The 16,220-nt window shown below is 40.1% G+C and overlaps 2 protein-coding genes across 2 annotated transcripts in view; one reads left to right on the top strand and one right to left on the bottom strand.

Moving 5' to 3' along the window:
• LOC130165219 (DNA-binding protein SATB2-like) overlaps nt 1–11,311 on the bottom strand; it is a 27,302-nt gene extending 15,991 nt beyond the window's left edge. The window contains exons 1-2 of the mRNA XM_056370275.1: nt 11,193–11,311; nt 1,648–1,884 (exon numbers count right to left, since the gene is read on the bottom strand). Coding sequence (XP_056226250.1) covers nt 1,648–1,840 — 193 coding nt within the window. The 5' untranslated portion in view covers nt 1,841–1,884; nt 11,193–11,311. The remainder of the gene's footprint in view (nt 1–1,647; nt 1,885–11,192) is intronic.
• Nucleotides 8,443–16,178, top strand: LOC130165221 (gamma-crystallin S-like). The gene is made up of 3 exons (XM_056370279.1): nt 8,443–8,835; nt 15,091–15,333; nt 15,593–16,178. The coding sequence occupies exons 1-3, from the start codon at nt 8,821–8,823 to the stop codon at nt 15,863–15,865; spliced, it is 531 nt and encodes a 176-aa protein (XP_056226254.1). The 5' UTR covers nt 8,443–8,820; the 3' UTR covers nt 15,866–16,178.
• Nucleotides 16,179–16,220: the final 42 nt, after the last annotated feature.

A 16,220-nucleotide genomic window follows, 5' to 3' on the forward strand; every position in this document is an offset into this window, starting at 1 on the left:
GTGTGTGTGTGTGTGTGTGTGTGTGTGTGTGTGTGTGTGTGTGTGTGTGTGTGTGTGTGTGTGTATTGTTACAATGTTTGTGTGATGATGCATGATGATGTTTTCAAATGCATGAGAGAATAATGGGCATCTGTGCATGAGTGTTTCCTATGTTAGGTATTTTAGAGTGTGCATGCCATACCAACGCACAATGCGTGTTACCTGTGTGTGTGTGTGTGTGTGTGTGTGTGTGTGTGTGTGTGTGTGTGTGGCCACCTCACCCATGGATGGTAGACACGGTCTTGTCCCTGGTAGACTGTATTATGGTGCTAAGACTCCAGCACCATATACTGAGTGACATACAGTAAGTCTTCATACTAATGTAATGTGACATAACAGGATGTGACGGGACACGTCGCAAAGGGAGAACTTATGTTGATGCTTATTCACCCCTACACATAATAAAGGTCACACAATAAAATACAATGTTCCTTTTTACCTTATATACAGTTCGAGGCCCGCCAAAGTCTTTTGGAGCATCAACTCAGGACAAATGTCTACGGTTTGATCCTGGATGTGGAGCTTTATTGTATGACATCCTCTCCTCTCCCATACATCAATGTTAATAATCAACATCACTGTATAAATCAGTAACCAAGCCAAAATGCCAAACACTCTCTGTGTCTGGTTTCTTAATAATGAAGGATTGTTGATTTTCTCGGTTTCATATCACTGGAAATTGATAAAACCGTCTTTGGATTATGGGCTGTTGATCATATAAGAAATATTAAGACTCATCTTGGGCACTGGGAAACTATGATGGGTACATGTTCAAACAGGACAGAAATAATTGAATAACAGACTGAAATCCCACAGAGGCCTCTGGGGTCAAGTGTGGACGAAAGGAGGAACAGTGTGGACATTTTCAACATCTAACTGAGTCCAGACCATGAAGCATTCAGCCCCCTCTCGCCCACTTAACTCTATACCTATGAAGCTACAGTACCTGTGTGAAGAAGCGGTCACAGTGTGCTGAATGCACTTTATATGATCACGATTACATGTGTCTATAATAAGCCCTTGAAGAATTAGAGACTATGTGTTTGGGAGAACTAGTGGAACCTAAATTCTGCTTGTATCTCCGGTAGATTACTCTGTGTAATTGTGTTCTTTTGAAAGGTACAGTCCAATACCACTACTACTACTACTTTTCCTACAATTCCTATAAAGTGTTGCTTATGTATTTTCACATAGAATCTGTTTATTCTACTATGTGAGTTAATGTTTTAAGTGTTTTAAAATTAAACTTTCATCCGGGACTTCTTTCCTGGGAAGGTACGTACATTCCTCCCTCTGTTTCTTCCAAGTTACCTTAATCAATTATAAAGCAATGTTTTGTTTTTCATGTGTTTTTCATGCATTAATCAGCTAATTAGTGTGTTTGCTTCTCTAACACTGCAGGGAAATTATGTGGGTGCAATAAAATACTGAAAACGAGTGGAGTGTAGTCCATGTCCACTATACAAACAAGCTGCAAGCTACAACTGCACATCTATTGTCTTAATATGGACAAATACTGGCTTTTAGCGGCTTCACTCCAAATACTTTAAATACTAAAAATGACCTTACTCTTGTATTTAAGCAAGTGTGTGTGTCTTAGCATCTTACCTCCCAGTGGTCTCAGCTGTGTGCCGTTCTGCCGGGTCTGTGGGTTTGCTGGGCTGCCGTTGACCTCCATGCGGCTCAACTTGCACGGCGGGGGGCAGCTGGAGGTGGGGCTCTCCCCTCTCTCCTCTGGACTGGCGCTGTCCCGAAGGCCGGGGTTCTCTGCTCCCCCCCCTGCACCTCCACGCTGCTCCATCCCACCGAGTGCTTCAGGAGGAGCGCCCAGCACAATGTGCGAAGCTGGGAGGAAACAGAGGAAGATGCAGTCAAGCTACAGGGATAATCACACAAAGTACCATGAATGACACAAAGAGTGGAACGCAGGCTACTACTTATTTTAGAAATGTTTTGAGATGAACACAGTTAGATATAAATGAATAAAAGATGCTACAAGGTTTTTTATGTCAAATCCTGATGAGAGCAGGAATGGACTAATTACTGAAAACAGATAACATGTATATTTTACAGTAGTACGCAGTTTCTAGATCAGTAAATCTTCCCAACTGGAAAACTCAGAACTGACAGAAATAAAACCAGCAGGCTGAAACCGTCCTCCTACAGTTGATCAAGCATCTTTCATACGTTGTTGACAGTGTGGAGACATTACAGACTGTTCCATCAACAACTGCCTCTTTCTACCTTCCCTCCCCGACCAATACAACGAACACATTTCTCTGTTATGTACATACAAGAGAGGCAGGGACGACCACAACAGACAGACAGTCAGAGCCGTCTGGGACAAATCACAGGTCGACAAGTGGCGTTCACTCACAGACTAAATACAGACAAGTTTATTATCCTTTGTTTATACACAGAGAAGTAGATGACACGTTATAATGACAACTCTGTATACTGTAGTAACAAAGTCATACACAATAAAACTTTATCGTATAAAAAAAAAAAAAGATGATGAACTAAGAAATTTCAAATACTGTTTGACCATAGTCACCATTATGTATCCACGTATGCTAATGAGGTCATTACTTATGCTAATTAAGCAGAATTTGCTAAATATTTAATATCTCTCTATCTCTTTTAAACATGTTTTTCCTCATGTCATTGAAGAACAATGGTTGTGATTTAAGCCTTGACTTTGTGCTTTTGGCTGTATAAGTTGTTGTGCAGTAACAAGACAGGACATGAAAGGATGCAGAACATGGCGGTGTTACACATTGCATCGTGACATGACAGCACGAGACACAACAGGACATGACCCAACAAGTCACAATATGACATGGAATTTATGACACTGTGTGACCTGACGCGACTCTACAGGACCAGGACTGCAGGTCGCTGGTCACAGGTTCAGCACGTATCATTTTTACGTGTCAGTGTTTGTACATTTACGTTTTGCATATTTAATGTGCAAACATGAGAGTGTTATCAATCATCTCATCTCACTCTCGGCGAGGAGGCAAAGTGTATTTCCCAAAATGTCACACGGCTCCTTTAAGAGAACATTTGACAGGTCACAGCAGACCACAACCGTCACAGGAAACAACGCAAGAGCATAACATGAAGAGGACATCACGGTGTTTCTAAGGTGTCTATGTGGTTAGACTGCTGCATATGTTCACACAAACAAATCTTTGATTGCGTCATCTTCACACACAGAAGCATGTAAAGCATCGCATTTACAAGTATTTCAAAACTATATATATAAAAAAAAAGATCTCTTTGCATTGTTGTGCTGTCATGTCTTTTACATTCAAAAGTCAGCAAAAATATAAATGAAAATTATGCATCACGCATGGCTACACCCTGCACTGTGAGCACTGCTCTCTCTGCTTTGTCTTTTTCGCCTCACACTGTGTGGTTTCCACTGGCATGACTGTAAAGCCGGCAGCAACACACGAATCCGAACCCAAGAGCGACACATGATTATAATAAAACACACATGCAAAATTAATTGCTGACAATAAAAAAAAGCCTGTCCAACACAAACAAGAAAAGAAATAATGAATAAATATCTTGCAGTATGAAGCATAGCGAGGCCCTTCCCCACTTCAACACCCCTTGCAGCTTTATGTAAGTGAACTTGCATATTTCAATTTGCACTCCATGCTCCACTGATACAAGGGAGTGACATACTACAAAACAGCTGGCAGCAGGAGAATCTAAAACACTGAAGGTTCAACAGCTTCAGTCAAATTTGGAAAGCTGTCATTAAGCATTAAAATAAAAGTGAACTGGAAGAGGACAACGACTACAACTGAGCTTTTCTGAAAGCTCTGATATACTTGCCTTGGTTCTTAATAATAGAGAAGTGCCTGAAAAGAAAAACAAACGCCTCATGCCTCAAATTGTATTAATAGAATCCTATACTGTCAACCTGCACAACACCAACTCAATACTCAATACAATACAAATTAAATGAATGGCTGTCCTTTAGTGCAGCTGCAAGGACTACGACCCTTCACACCTAGAACATGATGCTCCACACCTCCTCCTGATACGACCAGCTCTGTTCCTGGAAAGCTTAACCTGACCCACATCTACAGCCAGGGGTTAAAAGATGCCCCCCCCCCCCCCCCCCACACACACACACACACACACACACACACACACAATAAACAGAATTATTAAGAACCAAATGTTTTCCACAAATGAGTGCACAGTCATGGCAGAAAAAGTTCAGGACAAGTTAGATTTTGTGTGAATACAATGTTTTTTTTGGGTGTTTTGCTTGATTATGAAGTCACTGTCTGCTTGTTTGTCCCACCTCATCTCAGGCCTCAGCCTCCCCTAAAACCAAATTAGGATTTTCTGACTCCTGTAACTGACAAAGATGATGGCAAGAAGCAAACGCAAACGCTGCATTAGACAGCATGTGTCCTATGTGTTTCTACAGTACAGATTAAAAGGCAGTTTTATTTCTAAACGACCACCACGGCGATGCTGCTGCTCATCTCTGTTCCTCTGGGCGCAGCTGTCCATCCCACATTGTCTTTGCTAATTTACCCATCAATCTATTATCATGAAAGAGATTTAATCATTACTGAGCATTCTCCAGTCCACCAAAACCACAAACCTCTGAAGCTCCTTCCTCTTCCCTGAGAAATCCCCCTGCTGGGGCTTAATTTCACTCCAGGGAGGAAAATAACGAAGTGCTTTATTTCCCTCAGTCATTTACGCAGATCAACACACACCAAACAAGAACGCAATGCCAATGAAACTACATTGTTTTCATATTCTGACAAACTGTACCAAATCATAAGCAGCTGATCAACAGGAATGTAATGATTAAATTGCATGTCAACTTTCTAAACATAAACTGCTCTCTCCCTTTTCCTCAATATGAGTTTAGTCTGTTTTTAATAAACACATTTTTGGAATATTTGGGGCGATAGATTATAATCAGCCCCCTTCCCTCCTTCATATTTTCTCCCTTAACCAGAGCAATATTTAAGTCATTAATATGGGGGAAAAAAGATGGCTGTGGTGTTTGAAAGAAACACTCGGAGCAATCTGTGCACATAAGACAAACTTACAGTACAGAACATGGCTGCCTTCGGCTCGAGAAGTTAATGAGAAGCGTCTGATCAATCGTGGAGCAGCGAGGCTCAAGTGTTTCTTTAGTTTGTCTCTCTGTTACAGCACATTAGATCTGCTAAGCATCAGTGACTTAGGTTAAAGTGCCAGTTTTAAAAGTGCTTTAGGGTGTTTATGTTCATACAGGGTGAACAGCAGCAGTTCCCAATCGTTTTGGCTGGTGACACCTTAAAACAAAGCAATGTCTCCTCGTGACTAGAGCTGCAACTAACAGGTATTTTCATCAATTAATCTGCCAGTTAATTGTTTTATGAGTAAAATGTCAGAAAAAATGGGGATTATGTAGTCAAAATGCTCAGTCTACAGTAATGCTTGATATTATTGCTAGAAAAATGACTAAATTGAATCAATCAAAACGGTTGCCGATTAGTTTTGGTTGATTAACTTAGTGCCTGTGGTTTGTGACCAGGTCAATTGAAGAGTGATATATCTTTATGCTATTTTAGTTGTGAAAAAGTAAACTATAATTAATGAGAAAAAAAAAGCATCTTTTAATGTTTTTCCTGTTTTCCTATTCCGTCAACAACCTCTCCACCTCTGATGAGGAGCCACCTACTCCTGACTGGAAGGAAAATGAAGGCAGCCACATCACCAGGGAAGATACCACGTTACTGCAGGTGTCAGTGGGTCAGAGACTGAAGGAGATTTAAAGAATCTTTACTGTGCTGTTATCCAGTTTAATGTGTTACCCTGATTCCTCAACACAGGCGCTCGTTCTGAAGTTAAAGTTTCAGCTCAAAGTCTAAAATGTCATAATAAAAGTCTTTTCCATCATGGCTAAGATGATTTCATTAAGGTTTTGTTTTTCATACTGTTACTTTGAGTCTGTAAATTTCTTTGAGACACAGGTCACTCTATGTTTATGTGTCCTGTCTTTAACTTGAATAGATTCATTATGTTCCAATTTAAACTCTGGGTTTATCCCCATTCTGTTCCACACAAGGTGATGGTGATGAACTAAGTGCTACACTATTATAAATACTTAAATATCAGTTAAAAAAAACAGAAAAGGTGAAAAAAAGAATAAGACCTTTGCTACACTTGAACCTATCTTTTTCTCACTCACTCACACACACACACACGCAAGACCACTTCACTCAACACATTCAGGGGGTTGCACAGCCAAGAGACCACACACTCCCAGCACAGACTCCTGTTCACATTTCCAGCACATATGGAGACCAAATGTACAGTCACACTCAGTAGCGTCCAACTGACAAATCACATAGAAACACACAGGAAACTTCAGCCGGCTGCACAACAGCGGATTAATGTAGGCAGGGTCTGATTTAGGGCGTCTCTTGAGGTGTTTAAGAGTGCTTTAATGGCCTTTAACTGCATTTTAGTGGCTAACTGTAATTAAGTTAACTGGGATACTGAAGTGGAGTTTGATGACACCCAAGTGCCCTTGAGAGAGTTCACAGGGTCCTTGAGAAGGTTCCAGGACATCCCAGGTAAAATTAAGACGACAGTTTGGTTCAGTAGAAATTAATGGTGGGTTCAAGGACATTACAGAAGCATGTAGACAATAAAACGCACAATCTCAAGTCTGATCAAATGATGCTCAGCCAGCCTCACAGTGAGTTCTTACTAAAACACTTGCACTGAATTGCTTCAATTAGTAGCTGATTAACTTTCAATCAGATGCAAGGTTAAGAATATTCTAATAACCCTTCAACTACAAATTCATAGTAATACACTTCAAACTGATTTAATACCAGAAGCAGGAACAAACTGCGCTTACAATATCATTCATGAGATTCTTGCATGCCACAATCTACTTTCAAACAACTGATGTCTGGCTCATCAAGATCAGATCAACTCTGGGACTCATGCAGACAATCACGCAGATACAGTGAATACAGTATATTAAACATCAGCATTCTCATGGCCACTTCTTCATACATACAAAACGCCACAAACGCATGTTCTATGAAGGTCGAACAACAACAACAGAAAACTTTTTTTATCCTACAGGGTCTTTAAAATGTCCAATCTTTCACAATGAGAATGACTTTAAACTGAAGTGAAAATAGTTGCAGATGATGTACATTTCCAGCTTTCCTTTTGAAGTCTTTATTTATATTCTTTGCTTTTTCTCCCCTGTAAAATATGCTTATTTAAGTCACCTATCGGATAGTGGGAACAGTATTAATATTCATCAAACTTTGGTGTTTTTTTGTTATTTAATTGGCTTCAACAGTGCAACATTATTCTAGCATCAACTTCAAAAGAGCTCATTCCTCTGTTCTTGTACCATATCATATTACACTATAACATAATATTATTGAGTCATATTTTGTTCATGAAATGCTGATAATATTATATTCTATAATCTTAATAATTAAGTGGCTTAAATGATGCTAAGGCACAGAGTTTCCAACTTGTTTCAACCAGAGATGTAACCTCTACTTTGTCTGGCATGAGCATGCAACCAATTTCATTTAAATGCATCTAAAATCATAATTTGTTCATTATGTTCGGAATCCAAGAATCGCAGTGCAGGAGGCAGAAGCAACGCTTAGGCATACAGAGATTGTGGGTAATGTCCAAATAGGCCGGGGAGGCTTGGGGCTTGGCCCAAGCAAACCGGTGTGGAGTAGAGCAGGTCCCAAGGAGAAGAGAAAGCTTGTCGTGGAGCAGGTTCGTAGACAGGAGGAATTATTAAGGGGTGCTAAGGCAGTGGCCCAGGCTAAGCAGGGACAGTGGGTGAATTGGGAAGGTGTAGACAAGAAAAAGCTTAGCTGGAAAGAACTCTGGAGTATGGAGGAAAGTGGTATTAGATTCTTGATAGGGGCAACTTATGATGTACTGCCAACTCCCCAGAACCTAAAACTCTGGGTAAATGGAGACCCACTATGTTCATTGTGTTCAGGTACTGCAACTTTAAAGCACATTCTGTCAGGGTGTAAGGTTAGTCTGTCGCAAGGCAGGTATACGTGCCGACATAACCAGGTTCTAAAAAGCTTAGCTGCAGGAATTGAAGAGTTACGGAGGAAGGCAAATTTAGGAGGACCAAAAACAAAGAAAGGTGCAATCAAGTTTGTTCAAGAGGGAGAGAAAGTTGGTAAGACAACAAGAAGGCAAGGCAGCTTAGACGGTGCTTGTGATTGGGAAATGCAGGTAGATTTAGGAGGAAAGCTTCTTGTTCCCCAGGAAATAGCCATTACAAAGCTAAGGCCTGATATAGTCTTGTGGTCTAAGAGTAGAATGAAAGTATATTTCATAGAGCTGACGGTTCCGTGGGAGGCCTTAGTTGAAGAAGCATATGAAAGGAAAAAGCTCAGGTATGCAGAGTTAGGGGCAGAAGCAGAGCAGCGAGGATGGAAAGTTAGGATTTGTCCAGTGGAAGTAGGATGTAGAGGATTTGTAGCAAGGTCTGTTGTCTCTTTGGTAAGGGAGTTAGGAGCAAGTGGACAGAGTGTGAGGGAAATTGTAAAGGACATGTCAGATGAGGCAGCAAGATCCAGTCAGTGGATTTGGATGAGAAGGAGTAATGGTAGCTGGGGGCCCAGCAGGGGGAGCACTTAGGATAGATAGACTCTTAGGAGAAGCAAGGAAGAAATCCAGGAAGAGGAAGTGTTTTTAAGTGGGGGTGTGGCCTGTGTGAGCCTCTTTGAGACCATGCGGTTAGTCCAGGTGAGGTGGCCTGTATTGTTTGCTTGTATTGAATTGGTTTGTAGTGTGTCTTTGGCTGTTTAGGTGAGTTTGATTGATTGTTTGTTTGTTTGTTAGTTTGATGTCTTGGAGAGTGGGGGAGTGGGGGGGGGGGGGTAGAGCACAGCCTAATCTGGCGGGGGAGAGTTTAGCTCAAAAAGGCATCTCTCCTTGACTCTACCTCCCTCATTCAAAATGGCCGCCACTTTCTCCAACTGTTTAGGGGAGTTTGTTTGCTGAATCTGCTTAATCTGTTAGTGTGTTTTGTCAGAGTTGATGATGGCGTTGTTTGTGGTAGCATAGGCAAGATAAAGAAAATAGTTTTGGTGTGAGGAGCAGTGATGGCTGGCATTAGGGGAGTGACTCTGGGACGCCAGTGATCACTGTCTAGCCTCCTGGAGGTGTCGTGGGACTAACTAGACGAAACACTGGTGAAAGGAGGTTCCCACCTGATGACCCCAAAGACATGTTAGTTATCACTGCTCATTAGTCTGTATAGCTAAATTAATAGTTATCATAGGACATGTTAAGCTTAGGGAGCTATTCACTGAGTCTGGTCCATTTTCTGTAGCACAAGCTTTGTGTTTATCTTAAATATGATGCATTATCTGTAAATGCACACATATCTTAAACACCGACTACCACCATGTACAAGTGATTACTAACTTTGTTGTCGTAAAGAGACAACTGGACTCCCTGTGCAGCAGGGAATATCAGTTTACTGATATTAGCTGCTCTAAAAGCAGAGCCTTTTCACTTGACTTGTGACAGCAGGGCAAACACATGTGCAGCTAATGAAATTAGGCTAATAATAGCTCAGTTTGATTCAGGTGTGCCAAATGAACCACCACTGACAATTTATGCCAATGAGCACCGACAAAACGGTGTCCCATTGTTATTGCTCAATGGCTCAGTAAATCAAACGTAGCTCTGCTCATTATTAAATTTATTAGCTGCAGCTGTGTTTGACCAATGACACGTCTGTGAAGAGGGTCAGTTAAACTGCACGTCATTAAAATGATTGATGCTTCAACAATGATTTGTGTCGCATAGAAGAAGGCGATATTAGTTTCTAGGAATATTCAATTGAGTCTGGCATTAACAGAACAACACTTGTAAACGAGAAGCTTTTAGTCCTGGATTCTACCAAACTCCATTCTTTTGTTTTTGTCTATTTCTCTACATGTCCAGGTATGTAATGTAGCTTCTTGGGGACGGTGGTAAAAGTGCAATAGAAGAAGTTTCATTTTGTTCGGTTTCCTAATAATTAATTGCAAATGTGCTGTATAGCTTTGAAGTAGCTTTTTGATTTAAGATAACATTATACAGTAGAAAGTTTAGGAGTCTCAGAAGCAACGAATGCAGCTTACAAGTCACCTTAAAAGTCAAAAGCATTCAGTAATCAAAACCATAAATATTAACTGAAGCAAATTAAATTGTGTTTATTGATTCCTTTATCTCCAAACAGTAAAGTCCTCACTTTTCTTATTTCATACATTGCATGTAACAATGCATTAAATAAATGATCTATTAGCCATTTTGCTCATAACATTAAAGTTTAGCAATTGTACTTTACAGTGAAGGCATGTATTTGTATTTGGTGGATGTGAAAACAACACACTGAATATCATAGTCTTTGAAATAAATTGCCATCACAAAATCTAAAATCTAATTAGAAAATTAGATTTATTTCAAATTACTGGGGACCCCTAGTGCCAATGCAAGGTCTGTGTAAAGAAGAAAGGATGTGACAGCGTGATCACGAGTTAGAAGTATTTTTATAGAAGCAAATCCAAACATCCACACTTTGTTTGCGTTCTGCACCGTCAAAGAAAGAACGAGTGCTATTTATATTAGAGAAACCACATATGTAATTCTTTAACATTTTAGCTCTACTTAAATACTCATCAAGTGTAAGTGTACCAAAGGTTAAATAATGCAACAACTTGTTATGTATTTTCACGATCATTAACTGCATTTTCTACAAATGTTCATATCAGATCTCATAAAAATTGGCAGCTGTGTTTTGTAGCAATGATGCAAATGCCAAAAAAGTATGTTTTTTTTATGGTCAAGGTTACATTTGGTTATGGTTACGATGTAATAAAACAAAGCAGTTTAGCTCCAGTAGAGCATTTCCCCATGAAATAAGTTCTGTATTGCTCCAAACTGTAAATAATATAAGTCATAATCTCATTGTCAGGCATGTCTGAGAATCTGCATCACAATAATTTTGTTTTACATTTTAACTTATTTATTTTAAACATCTTATTACAGTTTGTCAAGTTTTAACGCGACATACCTGGAGGTGAATAACTTTTCAGTAAATGCTTACTCACTTTTTAAGAAGTCACTGTACTTGCTGGGGAGTAAACTCCATCCATTGGTGAAAACGAGTGAATCCAGCCTGAGAGAATATGAATTTTCCAACGTTTCCCCTTTGTAAAAGAACGCACCAGACGAGGAGACCTGGCAAGGAGATATAAAGACAAGGAGGGCTGAGGACAGACTGCTGCTGCCGGCTGAGTAAAGAGCAGTAAAATGACACATGTAGAGGAAGAGAGAGGAAGAGAGAGGGAGAGAGAGGGAGAGAGGGAGGGAGTGGATGGGGTTTGGGAGGGAAACCTAGAGACAGATGACAGACATGAAAAAAACATAGTTACATTTAATCAAACAATAATCTTTAATGTTAACTGAAATGAAAACCCTCAGGTAGAATGTAATGTTTTAAATCAGTAAAAATACAAAGTAAGGAAGAAGCTGTGGGTGAAAAGAGCTAAATCTATTTTTTTTTTCTAGAAAAGCCAAATGAATAATGTGATCACAAATTTAGAAAGGATAATTAATTTCCCAGATGCTGTGATGGCAGAGAACAGGAAGAGGAGAAGAAGTGGAAAGAGTGTGAGCTTAGAAAAAGGTGATTAATGTTCATCATGATCACAAAGTCACAGCTCTTGTACCTAAATAGATACATAAGATTACAGATCTATAGACTGTGTAAGGCTCACTGACTCTGCACTGAAGAGATACGCAGAAGTTATATATAATCAGAATATGATTCTACAAAAAGGACATAATAGTTGAGTGAAGCTGATTGTCTGCCGCCTAGTGGTGAAAAGAAAAAAAAAAAGTCAAATTAAAGGATTGAACGGGACAAAAATATGCCTTGGGGAATTTTTTGCCCCGTGTTGAACATTCCAGGCAAACCGTCCTGTCCCTGTAAGACCTTCCTCCTTCACTACGCTTGGCAACCATGGCCCTAACTCTAGTCCTGTCACTTACATCTGATAGTTTAGACCAGGTTGCTTATCTTGGATCACCTGATTTGAGTTTTACGTTTGATTATACATGAACAGCACTTGTGGTAAGATCTAAGTAAGTGTCCACCCACAATTTATTGCCCCTTTGATGCCTTTTTTTTTATATACTATTACTATGTTTTTGTAAGTTTTAAAATGTGCCTTTGCAGTTTCCTGTTTATTTTTTATATAAGATATAATATATAAGAGCAGCTATTGGAAAAAGCACCGTATTTTCCACAAAAAGACAAGTATATGTACATGACAATCTTTTTTTTTTTTTTATTCTTTTGGGGGGAATAAATAAATAAGTGTATTTTTGCCATAGTAGCACAACTTGACAAAAAGGCATTTTTCTGCACAGTTAAATAATTCAATTTAGATTTAGACATAATATAATTTAGGTATTATCGGATTAGTACTTTTTTTGTGTTTGTTCCCGGAGCCTATATTTTCATATTGTACTTACCTTACCTGAGGCCCTGCACACGATGCAGATAATCTGGAGAAATGTGTAAAAATGGGTTAACAATGACAACATGACTACTCAGATTATAAATCCATAAAAACAATTGATGAAGGTGAGTGTTGGCTGAAAGCTGGTGCAGACAGGAGTTCCATTTTTAGAGTTTAGAGTCTCACAGGTCGAAACAGAAGCAGTTCAAAGTGAAATCTGACCCGTCCTTATGAGCAGATACATGAAATGAAAAACACCAACTTTGACTTTCTATTGTGAAATCTGTTTCATATATATTTTATCCATCCATCACTTATATGTTTATTTGTGCAACTTTCCCAACAGCAGGCCTAGATTTCACCAGTAGTGGTCAGCTCTCCTTGATTTATAGATGGAAGAATAGTCACCTATCATTACTACTCAGGCTGTCTGCCTTCCTGTCGCTCCTCCTCCGTGGTTTCTGTGTGTGTGTGTGTTTGTGCACACACTGCCAACACTTGTCTGTCCTACATCATCCTAAGAGTCTTTGACAGCTCACCACAAGTCGCTCACCATGAGCAAGAGGTGTGTGTGTGTGTGTGTGTGTGTGATGGTATCCACTGCAATTAAAGAGTGCTTTCACAAGGCTCCAGTGAAATCAAGCCAGCTTCTATTACCTGTAACAGCAAATATTGATGCTCTGAATGCATTTACGGTCTCAAACCACCATGTACCATGTAGCATATCTGATTACAGTGGTGGCTGAGATGTGTGTGGAGTGGAGTGGCAGGAGTGTGTCATCAGTGTCCACTGGTGAGGAAAAGTTGTTTTAAAGCTTAGTTTCATTGTGTATGAAATGTGTGACATTTAATTGAACTGCCATGTACTATGGCTGCAGGTAATGATTATTTTCATGACTGATAAATCCATTAATCGTCCAGTCTGTGAAAAAAGTGGAGAAAAATATTTTAAATCTACTATAGTTTCCTAGAGCCGTCATCAAATGTTGGGTTTTGTACAACCAACAGTCCAAAGCCCAAAGATCTCTGATCAATTATGTTAAGGCAAGTAAAAGAGGATACATCAAATGTTTGATATTTTCGCTGCTTGAGCAGTTCCTTAAATGATTAAATATTGATTATTTATTTTCTGTCCGTGATTCATATATGCCCTATTTTCTAAGTTCATCCCACCCAGCATAGAGGTTGTTCTGTGTTCAGACATATCACTTAGAAAACGACAGAAAACTTGGACCTGTGTGAAGAGTAAAGTACAGCTTGTTCTCTTTTCACTGTGGAAATGCTGCCCCACTGTGGTGCCTCTTGTAATCATGTGTAAGTAGCATCCTGATAATTCAAAGATGTGTAAATGCTCTGCTTTGAATAATATTTTGTGTGTAGTAAGGTTTTTTCCTCCTTCTCTGTTATTGAAGAATCCTGAATATTAATTTCAAAAGTTGAACTGCTGAACACCAGATGTCTCCCACTTCAGTGAGAAGTCACTGTGTGCACAGGTTTCCACATCACACTTGTGTAAGTTGCATTTTGGGCCATGACTGACTCCAAAGCATCTAGTGCATACGGAAGTGAAGGGAAGTGACACTAAGAATAACAGATTTTAGCATGGAGGTAGGACTTTAATTGACTTTCCTAATTCTTTTTTCACTATCTATTTCATTTGATTACAAAATATGCTTTCACTACGTGCATAAAGGTGCACTAAGGTAATACACACTCATTTTTGCAGCCCACTTATTCTGAGTTTTAATCAAAGTGAGGTATCCTGAAAGTAGAGAGAGATAGCTTTAAGGATAAGGTTGGGTTCACATTAAGATAAGAGGATCAATGAGAAGAAACCCTGGCATCTAGTGGCTATTAGAGGAACTGCAGCTAAAGCTACACCAGTCCTCAAAATGCATACATTTAGTACTGTGTATACCAGCTGAGACTTGAGCTAATTGCACAATAAGACAGAAGGTTTTGTTCAGTCTTGTGCAACATTCCTAACTGGTTAAAGAGCCACTATAATGTAGCATTTATATAATCATCAAATAGAGGTCCTTAATGTTTGTACTTATGTCAGGGTGTGTTTGTGTTTGTGCAGATCTGTGTGTGGTGTGTTTACGGTTGGTCAGTGGTTGAGGTCTTTATGCAGTGTAATCCCACAGCCTCTTTCTGGAAAACATGAGCAGCAATGGAAACACTGACTCAAATTTTGGATCTCATTCTCATGACAAAGCAGTTGTACCATTTACAGAGGGCTCGGCAGGTATAAAAGAGAACGAGGGCACGTATGAGCGCAGACATACACACACATCGATAGTATTTACATTATATAACACACACACATAACACACGGGTGGAGCACAGCTAGTTTCAAGATGGGCAGGGTGAGTAGAAGTGAGATTCAGAGTTGTATAAAATTACAGTTACAAGTTAGAGTTTCCAAGCACAGATTTTTGCATGATTTATTATCAGATATCATTCACCTACCACCCCCCAGATCATCTTCTATGAGGACAAGAACTACCAAGGTCGCAGGTATGAGTGTGACAGTGACTGCACCGACTTCCACTCCTACCTGAGTCGCTGTAACTCAGCCCGCGTGGAGAGCGGGACCTGGGTGATCTACGAGAGACCAAACTTCTCGGGTTACCAGTACGTCCTGGCCAGAGGCGAGTACCCGGACTACCAGAGCTGGACTGGCTTCAATGACAGAGTCAGCTCCTGCAAGATGATCCACTTTGTAAGCCTGCGAACACAGAATCTAGATTTCTAGAAGGCAGGGTTTAAAGATACAGCAGTTCCAGTTTGATCTCAACCTGTGCAGATTCCTCCATTTTGACACATTTTCAGGAATATCAGCCTGTATCCCTATTCCCTCCCCAACCATGTTTGCTCCATGTTTATCCAGCTGGTAATCAAATCACCAAATCTCCCACCCCTCATCTTTTCTCTGTTTCTCCCCTCTACCTGCTGTCTTCCTCTGCATCTTCTTCACTCAGGCCAGCGAAGATCCTTACAAGATCGAGCTGTATGGTAAAGGGGACTTCGGTGGCCAGGTGTTTGAAGAGACTGAAGACTGTCCCTCTGTGCTGGAGAAGTTCCACTGGAGGCAGGTTCACTCCTGCAGGGTCCTGGGAGGCTGGTGGGTCTTTTATGAGCATCCCAACTACAAGGGCCGCCAGTACCTGCTGGAGAAAGGCGAGTACCGCAAGTCGGTGGACTGGGGCGCCATCTGCCCCACTGTCCAGTCCTTTAGAAAGCTCATTGAGTAGCCACTTAGCTTTTATTCTGTTTCTTTTTTATTGATTTTCTTCCTCTGGTTGCTGATTGGCCTTTGATTGACACCTGAAAAGTCCAAGATGCAGCTGCAACCATGGTTACAATAAACCTGAATGACAAGTATTACAATGTTGTTCCATCACTGTGTGAGTGTCTGGCAATGCATGTGCAATGTACTATATCAGGGATGTTTTTCTTGAGTTTAGTCTGAGTGACTGTAGCACAGTTAAAAGGAAATAATAATAACATTTTGCAGAATATTCTACTTTGTTTTAGAAATGTGGATGTTTGAGTTGTGTCACAGTGGACTGACGCATCCTGGAGTACACAGCTACATCACTGCATGTG

The sequence above is a fragment of the Seriola aureovittata genome, chromosome 24 (assembly GCF_021018895.1).
Source record: "Seriola aureovittata isolate HTS-2021-v1 ecotype China chromosome 24, ASM2101889v1, whole genome shotgun sequence".
NCBI lineage: Eukaryota > Metazoa > Chordata > Actinopteri > Carangiformes > Carangidae > Seriola > Seriola aureovittata.